Consider the following 27,310-nt stretch of genomic DNA (forward strand, 5'->3'; position numbering starts at 1 on the left):
GTGTGATGTCACGTGTTGTGAGTTTGTTTGGATGAAGCCCACACACTCACACACACACACACACACACACACACACACACACACACACACACACACACACACACACACTCGGCCTCTGTCACCACTCTCAGGTTATACAATATCACTGCGTTATATAAGTGAGCCACTTATCAGCCAATAGGAGCGCGGCTCAGCCGTCACGTGACGCCCTGTACAGCTATCCAAAGAAGCAACAACCTTTAGCATCTGAAGCTAACTGGCTAACGACCAAGATGGAGAACCCCACCGCGGCGGAGCTAATCTCTCCGGGGTTTTCTCGGTGCTAACGGACAGGACGGGACGAACGGACCCGGTTTGATACACTTTGTATTTTAATAGGTTGTTTTAATAATAGTTGGTGTAGTTTCGGGGCGGTGTTAGCTCGTTAACCGTCAGCTAGTTCTCGGCTCTTCGTCTCTTACATAAAAACAACGGCCGATGAGCTGCAGCTGACCCGAGCTCAGACCGGATTTATGGCTCTGTATCTCAGATCGCTTTATTTAAGCCTGGACTGTATGTGTTGTTAACTGTTTTAAAAGCTAGACTCGGCTTCTGTTGAGTTTGAACAGTATCTCAACACCGAGTTTAACGCGACAGACTAAAAGGAAATTAAGCTTCTTACTGTCTCGCTGAGCACGGAGGACTTCACCCAGCGGACTCACAAAACACTGGACATATTTTTATTAAAGCAACAAAATCTGTCAAGTTTCAGATTGTGTGTTAGAGACGTTTCCAGAGGTGTGACAGGCGGCAGGCTCCGGTCAGTGTGACCGACCTCCGGGCAGCAGAGCCGGTGCTGACCCTGCAGAGACCCTGACACAGACCATGTTCCACAGGGGACCGTTGGTGCGGGTCTGTGGCTCTCAGTGAGTCCTCACATGCTGCCCATGGCTGTCAGGGGGAGTCGGGCTCAGTCGGAGGTTTGGGTTGATCAGAAGTTAATTAACACTTTATCTTATTTTGGGCTATGATCTGAGATCAGTGCGGGGACTCAGGTCAGCTCCTGCCTGACTCTCAGTGAACCTCTTCATCATCTGTCTGAGTTAAAGAGGAAGAGGAGGATGGAGACAGGAGTCAGGTCTCACCTGGGCGAGATCTTCGTCCACCCGCTGTCCAACCCCGGAGCTGCGGGGATCTGTCCCGAGATGCTGGAGGTGGCGGAGGAGGCGAGCCGGGCCGGAGACTTCAGCCTGGCGGTGGAGATCTACAGCTCCCAGCTGTCAGACCTCCAGCAGCCGGACCGGGGGCTGTGTCTGAGGAAGGCCGACTCTCTGGCCCGAGCAGGCCGGGTAGCTGAGGCTCTGGACTCGTACTGCACAGCGGCCAGCCTGGGCAAACTGAGGCCGGAGGAGCTGTCCCTGCTGGTGGACACCATCGGCCGGACCCTCCGGGAGAAGGACCTGGGCATCACCGGGACGGTAAACGGGCACGGTAAAGGCTGCAGCAGCAGCAGTGGGGAGGACGGAGGGGACAGTGATGGGGAGTGTGGAGATGATGAAGCTCTGGACTTGTTTTCATGTCGCCTCTGTAAGTGTCTGCTCCATGAGCCCACCACCGTGGAGTGTGGACACACTTTCTGCAGGCGGTGTTTGGAGGGAGACTCGGTCAGAGAGTGTGTCCGCTGCAGACACAAGTTCAGCAGGAAGGATGGACTCAGGTTGGATGTTGTTCTCAGCGGGCTGCTGGACAAACTGTTTGATACGGAGAGCAGAGCCCGTAGACTGTGGACCGAGGGAGAGGCCCTGTGGAAGATCCAGAAGCTCCCTGAGGCCCTGGAGAAATATGATGCAGCAGTGGACCTGGGTAAGAACACACATGTGATCACTCAAACATCCGCCATGTTTTCATTTCTTATTAAAATGGGACAAGTTTTCATCCAAACTACAGAATTCATCTCAGCTGACCTACTTTTTGTTAGTGTAGTTCCCCGGTGTCACCGGTGAGTGGCGCCAGTCCCACCTATCCAAACTGCACTGAGGTCAGACGTTACATGACGCACGAGACCGTGTTACCTAAGCAGCACACTTATTGATCCGGAGCTTTTCAACGACACATCTACACCATGTTCTGTGTGTCTGATCTGCAGAGCTGTGCAATCATCAGCAGGTACAGGACAGATGCATGTGGTGTTATTCTGCCCCCGTTAACCCTCTGAAACCTGCACAGGGCCAGGGCTCGCCCAAACACAGGGGGTCATCAGCAACCAAAGAAGAAGTGACCCAAATAATCAGCAAGACATTAGTATAAATAAAACATTGGCTTTAAAAAAGGAGAAATAAGGAAGTGACCTGGGAAAGAGCTTAAAATTATAATAATGATATAACATGATTTTAAATATATAATAATGATGATTAGAAATATAGTTTCTCCGCAGCTTTGTAAAAATATTTTTCTAAATCTATTATATTTTGAAGTTTATGTAACTTTTTTATTTTTTTTTATCAAGGTGCTCATTGTTTCTTTGCTTCTCTGAGCTCACAGGTTTGAATACTTACAGCACAAGAAAAGTGACGTTGCCCCAGATTTCAAAGGGTTGAAACCATAATATATTGTCTTTATATACAAACTGGTTCTAAACTGCATGAAGACATTTGTTAGGTGGGACAGAGACCCAGTTGGACTTCAGCCTGAACCCCTCCTGTCACTCTCAGTGTTTCATAAGCATGTAGTTGACATGTGTTAGATAACACACAGGGCGAAGACATGTTTATAACGACCTGTTGCTGTACGACATCATCAGAACAACAACCTACATTCCTTCACTTTCTCTGTGGGATTGTTGTGACTTGAAGCATCGTCCTGAAGCAGCGGAGCCAGAACACAGTATGTTCTGTTCCCTCATGTTGGCATATTACATAAAGAATGCCAGCATGTTTCATTAATCGAGGGCCAGGGCTGCTCTCATGTTGCTCACTTTGAATCCCCACAGAAAGCCAAAGCGACCTCTCCACCTCTGGCCTACATATCAGAGCCACATTTAAAATCAATTTCCTGTGCTCCTTGAATAGCTCAACGACTCAAACAAGGCACAACTGGACCTGAAAGCAGAAGGATTAGATTCTGGTCTCATTTTGTGTTCAGTGGCACGTTTACAGATATTTCTGTGCCCGGATCAATATTGATTCATGCCTTCTGTCTCTGGGTGACTCTGGGAGGACACAGTATCTTCACAGCTTTGTCTCTGCCAATCAGTGTTTCCCAACAAATGCAGCAGGAGGCCATGTGGTGTGTCTGTGATGTAGGATGAGCAAAACAGGCTCATGGTGTCAGCACAAATACCGCTGATATCCAACCTGCGCCATTTAGGCAGTTTCACCTGTGCCACGTGTCACATGTTACACACTGCATGCACACAATGACACTGATATAATAACGGGCAGTGAGGCACGCTCTGCAGGGTAACACAACCAAGGCAGGAATAATTAATACAGTGATTTAATATGAAATAAACCTGCTCAGGAGGGAGAGGAGACGATGAAGGTCAGACTGAAACAGGAGGAAAGATGGTGAAATATAACTGCATATCCAGTTTCCTCTGGTGTTACAGCCCATGATGGATCTATGACTCCTCATGTCTTGTATTTTGTGTGTGTGAACATGTAGGTTATCCACCTTCTGTTAACGCACCTCCAGCTTGAGGAGCCACATTCCCCGTCCTGCTGTAGTTGACCTAATGCAGTGTCACAGTCCTGTCACAGTGTTCAATTTAAACAATAGTATTAACAAATATATAGTTAAATAAGCAGGAATTATTAACAAACATAAACGTAAATAAGTATATATATATATATATATATATATGTATATATATATATATATATATATATATATATATATATAGTAAACTGAACAAGATTATTTACACAAACAGAATATATACAGTCAGGGTGAATGGGGTTATTGCACAAGTTAAATTAAGTTATTGCAGTGTGTGAAAGTCTCAGGGCCACTCAGAGGGAGGAGTTGTACAGTTTGATGGCCACAGGCAGGAATGATTTCCTGTGGCGCTCAGTGGTACATCTTGGTGGTATGAGTCTCCCACTGAAAGTACTCTTGTGCCTGACCAGCACATGGTGGAGTGGGTGTGAGACATTGTCCAAGACAGTTCGTAGCTTAGACAGCATCCTCCTCTCTGACACCACCATCAGAGAGTCACACTCCGTTCCCACAACGTCACTGGCCTTGCAGATCAATTTGTTGAGTCTGTTGGTGTCCGCCACCCTCAGCCTGCTGCCCCAGCACACAACAGCATAGAGGATAGCACTGGCCACCACAGACTCGTAGAAAATCCTCAGCATAGTCCGGCAGATGTTGAAGGACCTCAGTCACCTCAGAAAATAGAGACGGCTCTGGCCCTTCCTGTAGAGAGCGTTAGTGTCCTTAACCCAGTCCAGTTTACTGTCAATGTGTATCCCCAGGTACTTATAGTCCTCTACAATGTCCACACTGACCCCCTGGATGGAAACAGGGGTCACCGGTGTCTTGGTCCTCCTCAGATCCACAGCCAGTTCCTTTTTCTTTGCCACGTTGAGCTGCAGATGGTTCTGCTCACACCATGTGACAAAGTTATCCACAACAGCCCTGTACTCATCCTCATCACCCTTGCTGATACATCCAACTATAGCAGAGTCATCAGAAAACTTCTGAAGATGGCAGGTCTCAGTGCAATAGCTGAAGTCCGTGGTGTAGAGGGTGAAGAGGAAGGGAGAGAGGACAGTCCCCTGTGGGGCCCCGGTATTGCTGACCACTCTGTCTGACACACAGCGTTGCAAGCGCACATACTGTGGTCTGCCAGTCAAGTAGTCTACAATCCAGGACACCAGGGGGGCATCCACCTGCACTGCTGTCAAGGGTTAGAAATGACTGATTACAACTTTAGTGTAAATCAGTCAGTCACTAACTCAGTGAGCTCACACGGCAGCTCCTTTACAAACACAGTCCAACCTGGGCCAAACAAATCAATGCAAAATAATGATCATTAATACTGGAAAAAGAAGAGTAGTTATGTAAGAAATGTTAAAGCTGTGGTTTTATAACAAACACTAGTGATAACAGATTTAAATTTAACTACAAGAGAAGAAGAACAGAACCAGTGACGTCATCAAAACGTCTGCAGAACTTTCCTCTCTGCAGCCCGACACACTTCAGACAGTCTTCCATAACTGTGAGCATATATGTGTACATATATATATATATATATATATATATATATATATATATACACATATATATATATATGTATGTATATATGTATGTGTGTATGTATGTGTATATATGTTCATATAATATAACATGTTGACCTTGTAACTAACTCTGATGTAATCACAGTCCCAGTTTGAGACAACATTCTCAGCCTTGGTCCTTAATAACAGAGAAGACTTGTATAAAAGTGTGAACATAATGTTTATGTAATGATGACTAAAGTGTAGCACACAAACCTGCTTGCTCCGCGTGTGTGTGTGTGTGTGTGTGTGTGTGTGTGTGTGTTGTATAACGGAAATAAAGAGGTAATTGTCCAGTGACACGTCTGATGTTCTGACCTATCAGAACTATATAAGTTTTATATAAGGAGCTCGTCAGCGTTGTCACATGACGAACACGTCTCCAGCACACGGGACATTGTTGGCCTACTTCTGTCAGACCTAGAAAAACCTGTCTGTCCGTTAGAGGCGTTTCCACTGACCTGATTGTGTGTGTGTGTGTGTGTGTGTGTGTGTGTGTTTCTTTCTCTGTGGTCTACAGCTCCCTCTTCAGGCAGACTGCTGTGCCAACGGGCCAAGCTGCACATTGAGATGAGGAACTTCAGTCAGGCCGTGCAGGACGCCAGCTGCCTCTGTCGGATCAAACCTCTGTGGCCAAAGGTGAGACGCAGCTCTGACGTGGACCTGCAGGGCGGAGTCAAACACACCTGAGTCCAGATCATCTCTATATATATGGATCATATGTTCATTAACATCAGATAGTTGTTGTGTGTCCTGCTGACGGGCAACAGCGCCCCCTGCAGGTCACAGTAAACCCCTCAGAGTATACTGCCACTGAACATAGATGTTAATGATCAGCTATAATCTTTAAAAATCGTTTTTATAAAAACTACATAATGTCTGTGCTGCAGGTAACTGCTTTATAGACAGTTTTACACACACTGTTTTTATCTGGTAGTTGTGATAAAAGACATATTTATATTTTCTGTTTGCTACATGTAAGTTGTTGGTATAGAAATAACCACATTATTAGTTGGTACTGAAGCTGTTAGTGATGTCACCGGGTAATGAATGATGACTTTAAACTTACTGCAGTTTTAAAAGCTGTTGCCAACAAGACATTTGGTTTCAAGGTGTTTATAATAAAACATACAATAACAAATGATCCATCACATCCTGTTATAAAACACCTGCTGACAAGAGCAGACAGAAACACTGACTGTCTTCACATGCACTAAATATTCTGAATTTTGTCCTTCAAAAATTTGGATGATCTCAGCAGAACATGTTTACATGACCTCATGTTCAGAATAACAGTGGAATATTAGTGTGCATGTAAAGGTGCCCACTGAGGGTCGTCTTTTTCTCTCTTTGTAGAAGGAGAAAATACTGGATGTTGTTAATCACACTATTTGTCTGTTAATTTCAGGCTCACTGTCTGAAGGCCACGGCGCTGAGTGAAGCCGGCAGGAACGATGAGGCCTTACAGGAATATTTCATGTGTGTGGCTCTGAAGCCGGACTGGACCAAAGTCAGACTGGAGGCTCAGAAGGTGAGAGAAGCTACTTTGAATTAAAATACTACAACATTCGTTATTCATCCTCTCACATAATGTTTTTCAACTTCTGACTTTTATAACATGGCAAAGTGTGAATGAATGTCACGATTCATTGATGTCTGTGCAAAGAGAAGATCACAGGACCTGTGATTTCATACAGACGACACAGACTCGTACTGAACTGTTTACATGGACACTAAGTAAAGAGATCTGATCAGACGTGTGTTTACGAGCCCGATGTGAAGCCTCTCATCTGCCAGAAATATAACAGAACAAGTTGTTATTCCAACTTTATTGAGAAAATTAAATTCAGAATTCATTCAGATTATAAAGTGAAGAGGTAGAAGAAGAGGTTCCACCTGTTTATACAGTTTGTAGTAATAACTAATGTCAGTGTGACCCAGGTTGTTTTCTGTAGCTACAAATTACAGATGTCCCCTAAACACCTCACATGCTGACTGTCAGTAGACAGTTCAGTTTACAGATGTTCCCTAAACATCTCATCTTCAGGCTCCTGGTCGATAATGTCAGGTGACTCCACACTGTAACAACAATGAGACATCAGGCTGTTTCAGAACCAAAGAACACAGTTATAACACAGAGCACTGACATCAGGACGCAGCACGAGCACAGTGCTAAATATTTTTTGACTTCATGAACAATCTTCTGGAGCATACAAACAGTTACTGCAGTATGTTGGTGCATGCAGCAGCTACGTCACCTGATGTTCCCCTCAGATGGAGCAAACATGTTCAGGAAGAAAATATTAACTCCAACCAGAGAGAAACAATCAGACTGTTTTCCTAATAAACAGATGAGCAGAGGTTTACACCCCCTCACTGATGGGGCCGGCCTCCTCTGACTGATGTGGTCACGAGGCAGTTTTATTCTGACTGTTATTATAAACTCACCTGTTGTCAGAATACAGGTGTAAAACACATGTCTCTGTCTGCCTCTGCTGACCTGTGAGTGAACTGTGAACATGACTCAGGTGTCTTGTCTCATCCTGCAGGTCCTCAGTGAGGTGTTCTCCTCTGTCTTTGAGAATGAAGACATGCCAACGCCGCTACACCCGCTGCAGGGGGGGCTGGCCACACGCCTCATCAAACCCCCCGCCCTGCTCCGGTCCCTGAGGCCCCTGGCACAGAAACCTGGCTCCTCCTCCTCCTCACAGGTACCTGCTCACAGACTGACATCCATTGTCTCAGTATCTCATCCCCAACCTGTGTGACTGCAGAACGATTGTCCCTTCATGACTGATGTCTGTCTGTCTGTCTGTCTGTCTGTCTGTGTGTCCAGCACTCAGAGTTCAGTGTGACTAAAAGCGCTCCGGTGGACAACTCCAGACTCTCAGCTGCGTCTCCTGGTAAATCGGACCGTGCTGTCGGGGAGGGGAGCACCAAGAGCCTGGCTGACGTCCTGGCCACCCTGCCACCGCCCCCTGGTGGCCTCAAGAGGAAACACAGCGGGGATGGACCCTCAGCCATCTTCAACACGCCCTCCAAACTGCTCAAACCTGGTAGGACAGACACGAGTTCACTTCATGATATCATCAGCTCATACAGAACTATAATAAGTAATTCTTGGTCTAATTTCAGTGAACACATCACTGTTATATTCTTTGTGTTGCCTTTAAGTAAAGTGGGAAATATCACCATTTGAATGGCACATTAACAAGTAAACAAAGCAGGAAGTATGATGAAGAATTACATGTTGTAGATTCTGTTCATTCATCTGGACACAAAGAGGTTGTATTTAGTCCTGGAATTAACTATAGATGGGTTTTGGGTGTAACATGGATTCAACCAATCACAGTGTCATCCATCATTCCCTCTTAAATCCACCTGCAGCAGGTGACCTGATATGTACACAGAAGATTCTGTAAACAGGAGCAGTGAGTTGTTTCCTGCAGACAGTAACACAGTCAGAGCTGTGATGTCACTGCAGCTAAACTACAAACTGTAGTTATGAACCTGACAGAGGAAACACAGCTAAACTTTAGCTTCTGAAATAATCAGTGAAGTTACTCTGCTGCTCCTCGACTGTAAATGTGGACCGTGTCTCTATTAATGTGGAGTCAGACAGCAGCTCTGCCATGTTCACATTTTACAGAAGGTCATTAACATTTTCCTGATTCATGATGTTTTATTTTACCCACCTGCAGCCCCTCCACGCTCCCTGTGCGTGTAACAAGCAGAGTGTGCACGTGTTGTGAACCCTCCTGTATAGGCCCATCTTACTGTCTGAATAATATGTCCTTTAAACAGCAGGAAACTCTGCACCATTCTGACTGTAGACCAGGTTTATGTTGGCTGCTTCCTGCTGCCTCTAAATACCAACACACCAACAATGCTCCTGACCACACCTCATGTTAGGACCTACACACACATGGACACACAGATGAGCAATGGAACAGACTGATGTCTCTGCCAGTGACACCAGTCACACCAGTGACATGCTCCATAATCAGAAGTTTCCGTTACATACAAACTGCAGTGACACGTTAGTGACCGACTGCAGTTTGCTTTGAATCATTGTTAACAGCTGAATTTAGTTAATTTATTGTGTCATCACAAGAAGATTATTAATGACAGACAGAGCATGATTTAAAAAAAAATCAATAAAGGTTTTAAACAGTTTGAATATTAACCCTTTAACAAACAGACATCAGCAGACAGCTGTAACAGATGGTTATTAAAATAGATGTAAAATAAGAACTGATTTAAACGAAGCAGCGTTCATTCTGTCTGCAGCAGAAAACTGAGGCCTTCACTGTCATCACGTTGTCTGTAGGTTCATGATGACATCACTGAGCTGCAGACACATGAACACATGCACACATGCACACATGAACACATGAACACATGCACACATGCACACATGAACACATGCATACATGAACACATGCACACATGCACACATGAACACATGCATACATGAACACATGCACACATGAACACATGCACACATGCACACATGAACACATGCATACATGAACACATGCACACATGAACACATGCACACATGCACACATGAACACATGAACACATGCACACATGAACACATGAACACATGAACACATGCACACATACACACATGAACACATGCACACATGAACACATGCACACATGAACACATGCACAGTGGCGCCAGAGGAATCTGTGGAAAATCTGTTCAGTTTTTTATTGACATGATTTTAATACTTTGAGCACTTAAATTCTGGTTTATTGACCGACATGAGCTTCTAGCTCAGGTTGTACAGGTTTTAGGGATAAGAAGCATTTAAAGATCTTCAAAGAAATGACATCACAGGAAGCAGAAACACTCCTGTTGACACTGACCAGAGTCCAAAGGGTTAAATATCTCTGACCAGAAGGTCAGAAAAGATTCACACATCACTGAGTCCTGTTTTTATTTATGTTTCACACAGCGTTCCAGTCTGTGCTCTCTGGATAATAAATAACCTGAACACACACACACACACACACACACACACACACACACACACACACAGACGTGATGACACTGTGTTGTTTTGTACAGACGAGGCGAGCAGCGTTCAGACGGCCGCAGTGAACAGAGGGAGGACGTTTCCTGCTAAGCTGTTGGACAGTGGAGACATGGAGTGTTCACTCTGCATGAGGTGACCGCACAAAGTCCACTGTTACACTCACACACACACACACACACACAGTAGGACCAACAATATTGACTTATACACTTCAAACAGTAACTTTGATATTGTCATGTCTTCAGGACGTGTCTCTCTGTGTGACACATGACATCAGCAGCTGACAGGCGGCGTTGATGGCCACAGTATTTCAGGTTTGGCCGTGTGCCGTTTGTCATGTGTTGTTCTGTCTGTTCTCCAGATTGTTCTACGAGCCGGTGGCCACTCCCTGCGGACACACCTTCTGCATCAAGTGTCTGGAGCGCTGCCTGGACCACAACCCCAACTGTCCTCTGTGCAAAGAGAACCTATCCGAGGTACACACACAGACTGATAAATACACACAGTCTAATACACAGATACACACACAGACTGATAAATACACACAGTCTAATACACAGATACACACACAGACTGATAAATACACACAGTCTAATACACAGATACACACACAGACTGATAAATACACACAGTCTAATACACATATACACACGGACACACAGACACTCCGATGTCGATTCAATGATGACTGTTTATTGCTTACAAGCACTTCGGGGTCTGGGGGATACAAGCCCGGTCTCAGTTAAACTATTTAATATAAATAAAATCATAATCAAAGGAAACTTACAATACTAATAAATGATGTCAACGTGACGAAGCTTAATAACCGTTAAATAACAAATTATATGGTCAACAGTCTAACTTTGACCAGGATCAAAGATCATACCTGTCAAGTTTTGGATCTGAAAATAAGGGAAATTTTCCGGCGCCCGCCACGAGCCGTCCCACCACCCCAACCAAGCTCCAGTATCCCTTACATTTTAAGACAGGTGTACAGGAAATCTAAAATAACCACTTGTCAACCACTTACTAACTACAATTAGGTGATCAGAATCTGATAGGCCTACCTTTGTTGACATTGAAATGCTGTGAACATTCCTACGTTATAATACAGGGTTATTATGTTATTATAATACGGGAGATTTACGGGAAAATACTAATACGAGAGGACGGCGGGAAAGAGGGGTAAAATACGGTAGTTTCCTGGCCAAAACGGGAGACTTGACAGCTATGTCAAAGACTTACTATATTACAAATTACATAAAAGACACTATTGATCCAGATGAACCAGTACACATTGATAATCACTCTGAATGTCAATATAGTTATAATTAGTAATAAAGTCCCTCTCAGATCAGCTATACATTAATATTTACAGGTTTCCATTTAACAGTCACACACTCACATGGGGGATACAAGCCCGGTCTGACTTGTTCCCCCAGTGATGGGCTTTATAGCTGCATCGTTACCTTGGGTACTGTGTAGCCACATATTAAATTTGAAATATAAGATAACAGCATAAAAATATGAAAATAACACAGATATGTACACCTTACAACTACTAAATAAAGGTAAAATTACTGGCAAAATTATATTCTATATTACAAGATTTTGCTATTAGACATAGTGACCATTTAAAGCTCAACTGATGTATTTAATGTTAACATGCAAGAGGCATATGTTACATCTGCTTCTCATATTGTTCTAATACTAAACAAAAGAGTAATTTTAATATATATGTATATATTTCTTAATAATAGACCCTAAACTGACTAGTTTATAAGCTTCTAGAGTCTAATGAATGACCTAATAAACTACAATATACAACAAGTGATGAGTCTGAGTCGTTTTCTCCACTTGATTTGATTTTTTTTTAAATGTCATCTCATTTGCATCAACCCAAACACGTGTTTACCTTAGCTAGCACATCTGCAGCTAAGGATGCATCCTGGAAAATATGGAGTGCTGCATGCAGCACAACTCCTAATATCATACAGTTTTCAGCCGAAAGTTGGGCAGCATTTGTAAGAAGTTCTCTGGAGTGGGTCAGTTTTGATACTAAAGAAAGCCAAGTTGCAGCAATAGCTGTAGAAAAATATGAGTTAAAGGAAAATGTCTTTGTGTGCCAGCTAATGTTGGCTACCACCGAGAATGTTATATGCAATATGCCAACAGAAGAAACATTGAGAGAGCTCGCAAGAGTAAAGAGAGGGCAATACAGCAGATTGGTTTGTACAACATTGTGGTTTTGACTTTGGACAGTACATTCAATTTCAATTTTCATATCATAAATATTCATATATCATACAGTGGTGACGTATTCAGATCCTTTTGTTATTCATATATCATACAGTGGTGACGTATTCAGATCCTTTTGTTCAGTAAAAGTACTAATACCATAGTCATCACATAGTTTGATAGTTAGATAGTTTGCGTCTGATTTCCTGTCAACTCCATGGTCTCTCGAACCAGCAGGCGAGGATCAAGATGTCACACGTGTCCAGACGATGTGTAACAGCCTTTCAGTCATTCATTCAGTCAGTGGCGATGATGAAGACGGCCTGTCGATGTCGTCCATGACAGCGGGGCCCGAGCAGTGCAGTCAGGATACTCTGAGCGTTAGCTGGGTCACTCACAGCACAGTCCGTTTATTCTTCAGGTTCTCCTCATCGGAAACTATGAACTGCAGCCTCATTAGTAAGCTGAGTTAGCTGTACTGCGGCTAAAAGTCCGTTCACTTTGATAGTTTTGAATGCTAACAACACATCGGTGGCTAATGAGCTAATACACAACGTGAATAACTGTTCAAAACACTTCAACTAAGTTAACGTTAGAAATGTCTTCAGCTTCTCACGGAAGATATGCAGAAAATGTCCAGGTGAATACTGTCGGTTAGATAGCATAAAGACACAGACTACATACTGTTTACGGTTAACTCCGGTCAATTCTGGTCAACTCCTCTGAGCCGTGTTTACTTCCTATTTGGGCGAATATCATTGGCACACTTCAAGTCAGGTGACGCTGGAACTTGTTGTTGATTGGTTTGCGGTATAGTACGCCATAGCGTTTGCCTGATTAGTTTATCAAACATAAGTTCAGTTTTCATAAAAATATGATTGAATTGAGACTGCCAACAAACGGAAACTTGTTCAGAAAAAATATATTAAGTTAATGTTAAAAAAAGCAGCTACTCTATCGCTGAGGATCGATCATTTCAAAAACAAAAGCAGGTAGCGACCTTCGGCCCACCGCCTATCAGGGGGATTAATAAAGTTAAAAAAAAAAAAAAAAAACTTAATACACAGATACACACACAGACTGATAAATACACACAGTCTAATACACAGATACACACAGACTGATAAATACACACAGTCTAATACACAGACACACACAAACTGATAAATACACACAGTCTAATACACACATACACACACAGACTGATAAATACACACAGTCTAATACACAGACACACACACAGACTGATAAATACACACAGTCTAATACACAGACACACACAGACTGATAAATACACACAGTCTAATACACAGACACACACAGACTGATAAATACACACAGTCTAATTCACAGACACACACAGACTGATAAATACACACAGTCTAATACACAGATACACACAGAGACTGATAAATACACACAGTCTAATACACAGATACACACAGAGACTGATAAATACACACAGTCTAATACACAGATACACACAGACTGATAAATACACACAGTCTAATACACAGATACACACAGACTGATAAATACACACAGTCTAATACACAGATACACACAGACTGATAAATACACACAGTCTAATACACAGACTGATAAATACACACAGTCTAATACACAGACACACACACAGACTGATACATACACACAGTCTAATACACAGACACACACACAGACTGATAAATACACACAGTCTAATACACAGATACACACAGACTGATAAATACACACAGTCTAATACACAGACTGATAAATACACACAGTCTAATACACAGATACACACAGACTGATAAATACACACAGTCTAATACACAGATACACACAGACTGATAAATACACACAGTCTAATACACAGACTGATAAATACACACAGTCTAATACACAGACACACACACAGACTGATACATACACACAGTCTAATACACAGACACACACACAGACTGATAAATACACACAGTCTAATACACAGATACACACAGACTGATAAATACACACAGTCTAATACACAGACTGATAAATACACACAGTCTAATACACAGATACACACAGACTGATAAATACACACAGTCTAATTCACAGACACACACAGACTGATAAATACACACAGTCTAATACACAGACACACACACAGACTGATAAATACACACAGTCTAATACACAGACACACACACAGACTGATAAATACACACAGTCTAATACACAGACACACACACAGACTGATAAATACACACAGTCTAATACACAGATACACACAGAGACTGATAAATACACAGTCTAATACACAGATACACACAGACTGATAAATACACACAGTCTAATACACAGATACACACAGACTGATAAATACACACAGTCTAATACACAGACACACACAGACTGATAAATACACACAGTCTAATACACAGATACACACACAGACTGATAAATACACACAGTCTAATACACAGACTGATAAATACACACAGTCTAATACACAGATACACACACAGACTGATAAATACACACAGTCTAATACACAGATACACACAGAGACTGATAAATACACACAGTCTAATACACAGATACACACAGACTGATAAATACACACAGTCTAATACACAGATACACACAGACTGATAAATACACACAGTCTAATACACAGACACACACAGACTGATAAAAACGCACAGTCTAATACACAGATACACACACAGACTGATAAATACACACAGTCTAATACACAGACTGATAAATACACACAGTCTAATACACAGATACACACACAGACTGATAAATACACACAGTCTAATACACAGATACACACACAGACTGATAAATACACACAGTCTAATACACAGACACACACACAGACTGATAAATACACACAGTCTAATACACAGACACACACACAGACTGATAAATACACACAGTCTAATACACAGACACACACACAGACTGATAAATACACACAGTCTAATACACAGACACACAGACTGATAAATACACACAGTCTAATAAACAGACACACACAGACTGATAAATACACACAGTCTAATACACAGACACACACAGACTGATAAATACACACAGTCTAATACACAGACACACACAGACTGATAAATACACACAGTCTAATACACAGACACACACACAGACTGATAAATACACACAGTCTAATACACAGACACACACAGACTGATAAATACACACAGTCTAATACACAGACACACACAAACTGATAAATACACACAGTCTAATACACACATACACACACAGACTGATAAATACACACAGTCTAATACACAGACACACACACAGACTGATAAATACACACAGTCTAATACACAGACTGATAAATACACACAGTCTAATACACAGATACACACACAGACTGATAAATACACACAGTCTAATACACAGACTGATAAATACACACAGTCTAATACACAGACTGATAAATACACACAGTCTAATACACAGACTGATAAATACACACAGTCTAATACACAGACTGATAAATACACACAGTCTAATACACAGATACACACACAGACTGATAAATACACACAGTCTAATACACAGACACACACACAGACTGATAAATACACACAGTCTAATACACAGATACACACAGACTGATAAATACACACAGTCTAATACACAGATACACACACAGACTGATAAATACACACAGTCTAATACACAGATACACACACAGACTGATAAATACACACAGTCTAATACACAGATACACACAGACTGATAAATACACACAGTCTAATACACAGATACACACACAGACTGATAAATACACACAGTCTAATACACAGATACACACACACAGACTGATAAATACACACAGTCTAATACACACACACACACAGACTGATAAATACACACAGTCTAATACACAGACACACACAGACTGATAAATACACACAGTCTAATACACAGACACACACACACAGACTGATAAATACACACAGTCTAATATACAGACACACACAGACTGATAAATACACACAGTCTAATACACAGACACACAGACTGATAAATACACACAGTCTAATACACAGACACACACAGACTGATAAATACACACAGTCTAATACACAGACACACACAGACTGATAAATACACACAGTCTAATACACAGACACACACAGACTGATAAATACACACAGTCTAATACACAGACACACACAGACTGATAAATACACACAGTCTAATACACAGATACACACAGACTGATAAATACACACAGTCTAATACACAGACACACACAGACTGATAAATACACACAGTCTAATACACAGACACACACAGACTGATAAATACACACAGTCTAATACACACACACACACACAGACTGATAAATACACACAGTCTAATACACAGACACACACAGACTGATAAATACACACAGTCTAATACACAGACTGATAAATACACACAGTCTAATACACAGATACACACACAGACTGATAAATACACACAGTCTAATACACAGATACACACAGACTGATAAATACACACAGTCTAATACACAGACTGATAAATACACACAGTCTAATACACAGATACACACAGACTGATAAATACACACAGTCTAATACACAGATACACACAGACTGATAAATACACACAGTCTAATACACAGACACACACAGACTGATAAATACACACAGTCTAATACACAGATACACACACAGACTGATAAATACACACAGTCTAATACACAGACACACACACAGACTGATAAATACACACAGTCTAATACACAGACACACAGACTGATAAATACACAGTCTAATACACAGACACACACACAGACTGATAAATACACACAGTCTAATACACAGACACACACACAGACTGATAAATACACACAGTCTAATACACAGACTGATAAATACACACAGTCTAATACACAGATACACACAGAGACTGATAAATACACACAGTCTAATACACATATACACACAGAGACTGATAAATACACACAGTCTAATACACAGATACACACACAGACTGATAAATACACACAGTCTAATACACAGACACACACAGACTGATAAATACACAGTCTAATACACAGACACACAGACTGATAAATACACACAGTCTAATACACAGACACACACACAGACTGATAAATACACACAGTCTAATATACAGACACACACACAGACTGATAAATACACACAGTCTAATACACAGAAACACACACAGACTGATAAATACACACAGTCTAATACACAGACACACACACAGACTGATAAATACACACAGTCTAATACACAGACACACACACAGACTGATAAATACACACAGTCTAATACACAGACACACACATAGACTGATAAATACACACAGTCTAATACACAGACACACACACAGACTGATAAATACACACAGTCTAATACACAGACACACAGACTGATAAATACACACAGTCTAATACACAGATACACACAGACTGATAAATACACACAGTCTAATACACAGACACACAGACTGATAAATACACACAGTCTAATACACAGATACACACACAGACTGATAAATACACACAGTCTAATACACAGACTGATAAATACACACAGTCTAATACACAGACACACACAGACTGATAAATACACACAGTCTAATACACAGACACACAGACTGATAAATACACACAGTCTAATACACAGACAGACAGACTGATAAATACACACAGTCTAATACACACACACACAGACTGATAAATACACACAGTCTAATACACAGACACACAGACTGATAAATACACACAGTCTAATACACAGACACACACACAGACTGATAAATACACACAGTCTAATACACAGACACACACACAGACTGATAAATACACACAGTCTAATACACAGACACACACACAGACTGATAAATACACACAGTCTAATACACAGACACACACACAGACTGATAAATACACACAGTCTAATACACAGAAACACACACAGACTGATAAATACACACAGTCTAATACACAGACACACACACAGACTGATAAATACACACAGTCTAATACACAGACACACACACAGACTGATAAATACACACAGTCTAATACACAGACACACACACAGACTGATAAATACACACAGTCTAATACACAGACACACAGACTGATAAATACACACAGTCTAATACACAGATACACACACAGACTGATAAATACACACAGTCTAATACACAGACACACAGACTGATAAATACACACAGTCTAATACACAGATACACACACAGACTGATAAATACACACAGTCTAATACACAGATACACACACAGACTGATAAATACACACAGTCTAATACACAGACACACAGACTGATAAATACACACAGTCTAATACACAGACACACACAGACTGATAAATACACACAGTCTAATACACAGACACACAGACTGATAAATACACACAGTCTAATACACAGACACACACAGACTGATAAATACACACAGTCTAATACACAGATACACACAGACTGATAAATACACACAGTCTAATACACAGACACACACATACTGATAAATACACACAGTCTAATACACAGACACACACACAGACTGATAAATACACACAGTCTAATACACAGAAACACACACAGACTGATAAATACACACAGTCTAATACACAGACACACACACAGACTGATAAATACACACAGTCTAATACACAGACACACACACAGACTGATAAATACACACAGTCTAATACACAGACACACACACAGACTGATAAATACACACAGTCTAATACACAGACACACACAGACTGATAAATACACACAGTCTAATACACAGACACACACAGACTGATAAATACACACAGTCTAATACACAGACACACAGACTGATAAATACACACAGTCTAATACACAGACACACAGACTGATAAATACACACAGTCTAATACACAGACACACAGACTGATAAATACACACAGTCTAATACACAGACACACAGACTGATAAATACACACAGTCTAATACACAGACACACAGACTGATAAATACACACAGTCTAATACACAGACACACAGACTGATAAATACACACAGTCTAATACACAGACACACAGACTGATAAATACACACAGTCTAATACACAGACACACACACAGACTGATAAATACACACAGTCTAATACACAGACACACAGACTGATAAATACACACAGTCTAATACACAGATACACACACAGACTGATAAATACACACAGTCTAATACACAGATACACACAGACTGATAAATACACACAGTCTAATACACAGACACACAGACTGATAAATACACACAGTCTAATACACAGATACACACACAGACTGATAAATACACACAGTCTAATACACAGATACACACACAGACTGATAAATACACACAGTCTAATACACAGACACACAGACTGATAAATACACACAGTCTAATACACAGACACACACAGACTGATAAATACACACAGTCTAATACACAGACACACAGACTGATAAATACACACAGTCTAATACACAGACACACACAGACTGATAAATACACACAGTCTAATACACAGATACACACAGACTGATAAATACACACAGTCTAATACACAGACACACACATACTGATAAATACACACAGTCTAATACACAGACACACACACAGACTGATAAATACACACAGTCTAATACACAGAAACACACACAGACTGATAAATACACACAGTCTAATACACAGACACACACACAGACTGATAAATACACACAGTCTAATACACAGACACACACACAGACTGATAAATACACACAGTCTAATACACAGACACACACACAGACTGATAAATACACACAGTCTAATACACAGACACACACAGACTGATAAATACACACAGTCTAATACACAGACACACACAGACTGATAAATACACACAGTCTAATACACAGACACACAGACTGATAAATACACACAGTCTAATACACAGACACACACAGACTGATAAATACACACAGTCTAATACACAGACACACAGACTGATAAATACACACAGTCTAATACACAGACACACAGACTGATAAATACACACAGTCTAATACACAGACACACAGACTGATAAATACACACAGTCTAATACACAGACACACAGACTGATAAATACACACAGTCTAATACACAGACACACAGACTGATAAATACACACAGTCTAATACACAGACACACAGACTGATAAATACACACAGTCTAATACACAGACACACAGACTGATAAATACACACAGTCTAATACACAGACACACAGACTGATAAATACACACAGTCTAATACACAGACACACACAGACTGATAAATACACACAGTCTAATACACAGACACACACAGACTGATAAATACACACAGTCTAATACACAGACACACACAGACTGATAAATACACACAGTCTAATACACAGACACACACACAGACTGATAAATACACACAGTCTAATACACAGACAGACAGACTGATAAATACACACAGTCTAATACACACACACACAGACTGATAAATACACACAGTCTAATACACAGACACACAGACTGATAAATACACACAGTCTAATACACAGACACACACACACAGACTGATAAATACACACAGTCTAATACACAGACACAAACACACAAACACACACATACACAGTCTCATATACAGTCTGGTCTGCACTGTGTTCAGTTTGTCACTGAAACAGTTATTTATCCTTTTCCTTGTACTGTGGGTCAGACAAGATAAAATGGTTATTTTTTGGACCAACAGATCATTAAAATAAAAATCTTAGTATGTCATAAACATCATACTGACTGTGCTCGTGTGTTGCTGTTGCAGTTTCTGGCCACCAGGGGCTACAAGAAGACCCTGCTAATGGAGGAAGTGCTGCAGCGTTACCTTGGAGACGAGCTGACTGAGAGGAAGAAGATCCATGAGGAGGAGATGAAGGAGCTGTCAAAGTCAGTGTCTTGCGCGCGCGCGCGCACACACACACACACACACACACACACAGACAGTGTTTATTTACTGTACATTTGAACACACTCCTCACAGGACGTTTCTATATTGTAACAGATACTGAATGATTACAGCAGCTCAGTGTTCAGACTCTATGTCACAGTTTGATTCATGAGTCTCAGACAGAATCAGATGGTTTTTATAACCTTAGATATATTTGTGATTTCTGAGATGTGCAGATACACACAAACATCTCAACACCCTCTCCTCTGCGTCTGTTGTAGCTTGAACCAGGAAGTTCCCATCTTTGTGTGCACCATGGCCTTCCCCACCATCCCCTGCCCGCTGCACGTGTTTGAGCCGCGCTACCGCCTCATGATCCGCCGCTCCATGGAGACAGGCACCAAGCAGTTTGGCATGTGCATAGCTGACGAGCTCAAAGGTTTCGCCGACTATGGCTGCCTGCTGGAGGTGAGAGAGTGTGTGTGTGTGTGTGTGTGTGGAAGATGGTGTTAGTTTGCAGTGTGGAGTCAAAGAACTGTAAACACAAGATATAAACGGTCTGTAGATTCCTCCGGTGTAAACACAAGACAAACTTCTTTCAGGTCAGAGACGTGAAGTTCTTTCCTGACGGTCGTTCAGTGGTCGACACCATCGGCGTGTCACGGTTTAAGGTCCTCAGCCACGGCCAGAGAGATGGCTACAACACCGCCAAGATCGAGTACCTGGAGGACAAGAAGGTGAGCTCTGTGTGTGTGTGTGTGTGTGTGTGTGTGTGTGTGTGTCCTGTAGAGTCTCCATCAGGCTGCTGTCAGTCAGATGTCAGGTTCTCACCAGGAGCCGCTCTGTGACAGCTGAGCAGCAGGAAAAAAGAACAGTCCTGAGTTTGACTCAGTCTGTCGTCTCTCTGTGCTCATTAACATAAATGTCTGTGTCCAATCAGGTGGAGGGGGAGGAGCTGGTGGAGCTCCTGAAGCTTCACGACTCTGTGTATGAGCAGGCCAACAACTGGTTTACCTCCCTGAAGGACAACATGAAGAGTCAGATTCTGAGCCACTTTGGACACCTGCCCAGTAAAGACCCCGACCCACAGGTCAGCACACACCGCCGTCACCTCTGTCAACTCCATCACCTCCGTCACTGCGTGTTTAAACCTGAACACAGGGTGAACATACAGCTGCAGGTTCACAGACTCATGTCAGCTGCTGTAACTCAGTCTGCAGTCAGACCGATCAGACACTTTAATCTTCACAGTGTTTGCAGCTTTTCAGTAATCACACATTAAAGTCCTGTCGTTTGCTCGTCCTCCATCACATGTGAATGAGACTTGGTGGACCAGCACCATGACATCAGCACCATGACATCAGCACCATGACATCAGGCTCACAGGGCTAAAAACACATTTGGTGTTGATTTAAGTCATAAAAAAGATTTTCATATGACCGATTCTTAGTCATGCGTACGTCATCATAACGTCCAGAGTCCATCAGGGTGACCGTTAATTGTTCAGGAAGATTTTTTTGTAGATTTAAATTTTTGTCAAATTTTAAGGGGCGCGGCCTGTAGGTAGGCTGGGGCTTATTATGGTTGCTACTCAGCAGACGACCTTGTGTTTCCAGGCGGTTAAAGACATAGCACGTGTTGGGTCAGGTGACCTTCTGTGACCCTCACTGACTGTACGACGCGGCTCCTCTCAGGTCTCGCTCTGTGTCATGATCCTCAGAGACCAACTGTCTCTCTTCTCTCCCACAGGCCAGTCCCAGTGGACCCGCCTGGTGCTGGTGGCTGCTCGCCGTCCTTCCTCTGGAGAATCGAGCCCAGCTCACCATCCTGGCTATGACCTCACTCAAAGACCGCCTCATCGCCATCCGCAGGGTCCTCATCTTCGTCACGCGCAAAAGGCCGCGATGATCGCCTGACCGCTCGGGGAGGACGGACCAGAACCCCCCGGGCTTCTATGCAGTTCAACAGTTCATTCATTTATCTGTTCCGTCATTCATTCAGCCTCTCATTTTTACATGTGTTCACTTGTCAATGCCTCGCTGTCATGCAGCCTCTCTGAGCACAGAGCAGATCGTGGAGAGCGTCAGGTGGGCAGGGTGCTGATGTGAGGACGTTCATCCATTCGTCCCTCCTCACAGGACGAGTCAGGCGCCACCACGTCTCTCACCTGGCGTTCTCTGATGAGTCTGACGTCGAATCAGTTTCACTTCCACCTTCAGATAATGACCTGACTCTGTTAATGATGGATCAAACGTCACAGACACAGTGTGAGGTTCTCTATGTTTACTCTGCAGCATTTCACTTATGTGTGCTGCTGCAGAGCCACAGAGCTGTGTGGTTGCCGCAGAGCCGTGTGGTCGCCGCAGAGCCGCGTGGTTGCCACAAAGCCGCGTGGTCGCCGCAGAGCTGTGTGGTTGCTGGCTCCACAGCTGTGTGCTGTGTAGCAGTGTGTATCGGACAGTCCAGTCCAAACAGGAAGTCACCTCCTGTTATATGAAGCAAAAACAAACCCAGACAGACACTCACTCAGTGAATGTACCGGTCCGGCGCTGTCGTCTCTTTCCTCTCTGTATGAAGCCGCTTGGCGAGCTGAACACACGTACGTACGTACACCAGCTGCTTTGCCCTCAATCTTCCTGACTGAGCCAAAACTCGTGTCCTATCTGCTGCCTCACCGGGCCGGTGGGCGTGTACCTCAAACTGTCTGATAGAAAGTGAAGGGCACCGTGAAATCAGACAGTAATGGCGCCCGTGTTAACACACACACACGCACTGTGTGAGGACAGGCGCGTCTCTTTGGGCCGTCACATGTAGGAACACACACACACACACACACACACACACACATGCATCTCCAGCTCCAGTCTGGGTCTGGAGCCTCCTGTCCTGTTGTAGCATATCTCTGGGACGTCTCACACACACACACACACACGCACACACACACAGACATAGTTTTGGGGGGGTTGATTGTACATTTTCTTGTCGTAGTTTTATTTTCTGCCCTGAAGTGTCTGTGAAAGGTGAAATGTTGAGTCGGGTGGTTTCTGTGTTTATCAATGTAACTCTGAGGCCTTTTAATGTTTTATTTAAGGAGCATTTCACCCTCTATCCTTCTATCTCTTCCTCTTCCTCTTCCTCTTCCTCTCAGGACGTTTACGTGCACGCTGTCACACAGGTACAGAACATAACGCTGACCTGAGGAGTCGTGATCACAGTGAGACGCCTCTGCACAGAGCATTAAGATGAGTTTCAGGTGATCAGATAATGTTTGATTCAGGATGTTTAAACAGAAATGTATAATGAGACTGTTAAAAAGGAAGAAATCACTCGTACAGAATTTAATCTGTAGAAGATTAAACATCTGAAATAATAATGTTATTAATTATCAGAGACATTTAAAATCATTAATCACATCTTGCAGTCTCCAGATTGTATTTGAATGCCTCTGAAACGTGGCACTACTCAACAAATAAAATCAATCATTGTCTGTGGGTGAACACATTAAACAGTGACTGAAATAAACATGAAGGAGTTAGTATTTCAGGAACTGACGAGTGAGCGTGGAGACGTTTAATCTACATCACTGTGTGTCATCGTGAACATACAGGATACACAGAATATATTGATGACAGATTATGATCTGATCGATCAAACCTCCTCAGAGGTGATCAGAGACACTGTGAACACAGGTGGAAATACAGCTGTTTTCAGTCTGAATAAACATAATCATGTAAACTCAGCAGCAGCTCTCGATCAGCTGAAGCTGCAGCTGCTCGGCCCACAGCCACCAGCACCTCTGCAGAGTCTCCCTCAGCTGTGATTCATCTTCCTCTCTCTCTATGGTCACATCAGCCTGTCTGATCCTCACTGTCCTCCAAATCTTCCTGACTGGATCTGATAACAGAGAAAACTATGTTAAAATATGTTATTGTCTCTTTAAATACTGGAACACAGACAGTGTCACGACTGTAATGATTTAAAGGTTGTTGAAAGGTGGGACTGTTTGAGCTGAACAGCGCCTCCAGTGGTAAAACTTAAAACTGGATATTTAGTCACATGTTGCACAGTAACGACTCTCAGTAACGACTCGTTAACGACTCTCAGTAACAACTTGGTAACGAGTCTCAGTAACGAGTCTCAGTAAGGACTCTGTAGCCTGACAAGTCCTTGCTGGATTTCTGACTGCTGGTGGCGCTGTAGAGAAATATTTGTGTGACTGACTTCCTGTTTGGTCTGTAACCTATGAGGAGCACACAGGTGACCCAGGACAGGTTCCTGTTGACGCTCTTTGGCTGATCAGTGATTGGCTGTGGTCACATGTTCAACACGTCGATACAAACGTAGTATAAAGTGACTAGAAGAAGAAAAAGAAGGATGTTAGTTGTTTTTCAGTTAGTTTAGTTTGGAAACACTGCCTCTGTGTTTGAACCTTAAATACAGGATGAATGTTAAAGGAAGTGTTTCAACTCTGTGTGTGAGTCATCAAAGTCCTGACGGTACCTGCACAGAGCGACGAGCAGCAGCGTTTCAGGTGTGGTCAGCTGGTTCAGGTGTGTCCGTATGACAGCTGTGGTTGTGATGGCATTGTCGGGCAGCGTGCACGTAAACGTCCGTGTGTCTGTGTATGAGTCTGTCCTTCCAGATGTTGGTGACTCGTCTGCAGTCACTGGCTCTCTGTCCGTGTGGGGACGGGGTTCACAACGTGCTGCATTTCCCTGGTATATTTGTAAAGGGAGATCTTATACCTACTTTTTTATTGATAATAAAGAAAATCACTCATTCTGACTTTCTGCCTCGTCTGTCATATTTTAGAGAAGACATGGGAATAATATGTTTTATATTGTCCTGTACTGGAGGAGAGGAGTTAACAACAAACCATCGTCACAATGTTCATTAACTGACCAACAAACTTCCTGTCATTAGAATCTCCCCTCATCCCTTCATCCTTTCCAGATGGCTCATGAGGAAACACCTCATACCCAAAAAACACTACAAGGCTGCCACTACAGCAACAGGTCACTGAAACCCAGCCACATTTGGTTTCCATGAAAGCTACTGGAAACATGGTGATGAGTCCATTTAGTTTGTTGGTGTTGAACAGAGGTCTGTAGACTGACAGGTGTGTCTCTGAGCTGTCCCACCATCCTCCACCTCCTGATGACACATCAGCTCAGATATGACGTCACTTTATATGATGAGATGCTGATGAAACATGCAAATGTAACGTATCTGTGGTTTGCAGAAACGTACAGCGCCAACATTTTCATCTGGTGTCGACTCACTGGATGGAACATGAAGACAAATGCAGTCTTCTCCCCTGATGATGGACAGATGGTTGAAAATATTTGGGGAATAAATCGTGGTGTCGTGGTTCAGACAGACTCTAACAAACTAAACAAATAAACTCAGCAGTCTGAAATCTGAATGATAGATTTTTGTAACTGTTAAATCATGTTGATGGAAGATTTAGAGATGTAATGATCAATGTACTGTATGTGGTGGACAGATGACATCACAGACTCTGACACAGATTCCTCAGACAGAAACACTCACCTGGTTCACACAGTCTGAGACTAGATGAGCTCTGGTCTGAGAGACGGAGGACACCGAGACATCAGGATGAACCAGCTGGTTACTGCTGAGCTTTAAAACCTTTAAAACTCATCAGTGAGCAGGAGGACAGAGAGGACAAACTGAGCAGACTCAGCTCACTGTGGTCCAGACAATGTCCTCTGAGACTGAAGGTGTTTGATACAGAGGACACAGTGAGACTGGACAAAGGGACATTAA

General features: G+C 42.4%; 1 protein-coding gene across 1 annotated transcript; it reads left to right on the forward strand.

Annotated features, from left to right (window-relative positions):
• The first annotated feature begins 248 nt into the window (after positions 1–248).
• On the forward strand, positions 249–26,305 carry lonrf2 (LON peptidase N-terminal domain and ring finger 2). Its single transcript, XM_033617480.2, has 12 exons — positions 249–1,842; positions 5,782–5,900; positions 6,670–6,792; positions 7,811–7,972; positions 8,098–8,317; positions 10,342–10,441; positions 10,671–10,785; positions 21,398–21,519; positions 21,802–21,988; positions 22,123–22,257; positions 22,461–22,610; positions 23,270–26,305. Exons 1-12 carry the CDS (start codon positions 1,101–1,103, stop codon positions 23,426–23,428), a joined length of 2,334 nt encoding a protein of 777 aa, XP_033473371.1. The 5' UTR covers positions 249–1,100; the 3' UTR covers positions 23,429–26,305.
• The last annotated feature ends 1,005 nt before the right edge of the window (positions 26,306–27,310 follow it).

The sequence above is a fragment of the Epinephelus lanceolatus genome, chromosome 14 (assembly GCF_041903045.1).
Source record: "Epinephelus lanceolatus isolate andai-2023 chromosome 14, ASM4190304v1, whole genome shotgun sequence".
Classification (NCBI taxonomy): domain Eukaryota; kingdom Metazoa; phylum Chordata; class Actinopteri; order Perciformes; family Serranidae; genus Epinephelus; species Epinephelus lanceolatus.

What these genes read in the sequence shown, in the direction of transcription:
- lonrf2 (XM_033617480.2), top strand. Translation starts at nt 1,101, where the DNA reads ATGGAGACAGGAGTCAGGTCTCACCTGGGCGAGATCTTCGTCCACCCG. An exon ending in TGATGCAGCAGTGGACCTGG is followed by an intron (nt 1,843 to 5,781) that starts GTAAGAACACAC and finishes TGTGGTCTACAG; the next exon opens with CTCCCTCTTCAGGCAGACTG. An exon ending in GCAAAGAGAACCTATCCGAG is followed by an intron (nt 10,786 to 21,397) that starts GTACACACACAG and finishes TTGCTGTTGCAG; the next exon opens with TTTCTGGCCACCAGGGGCTA.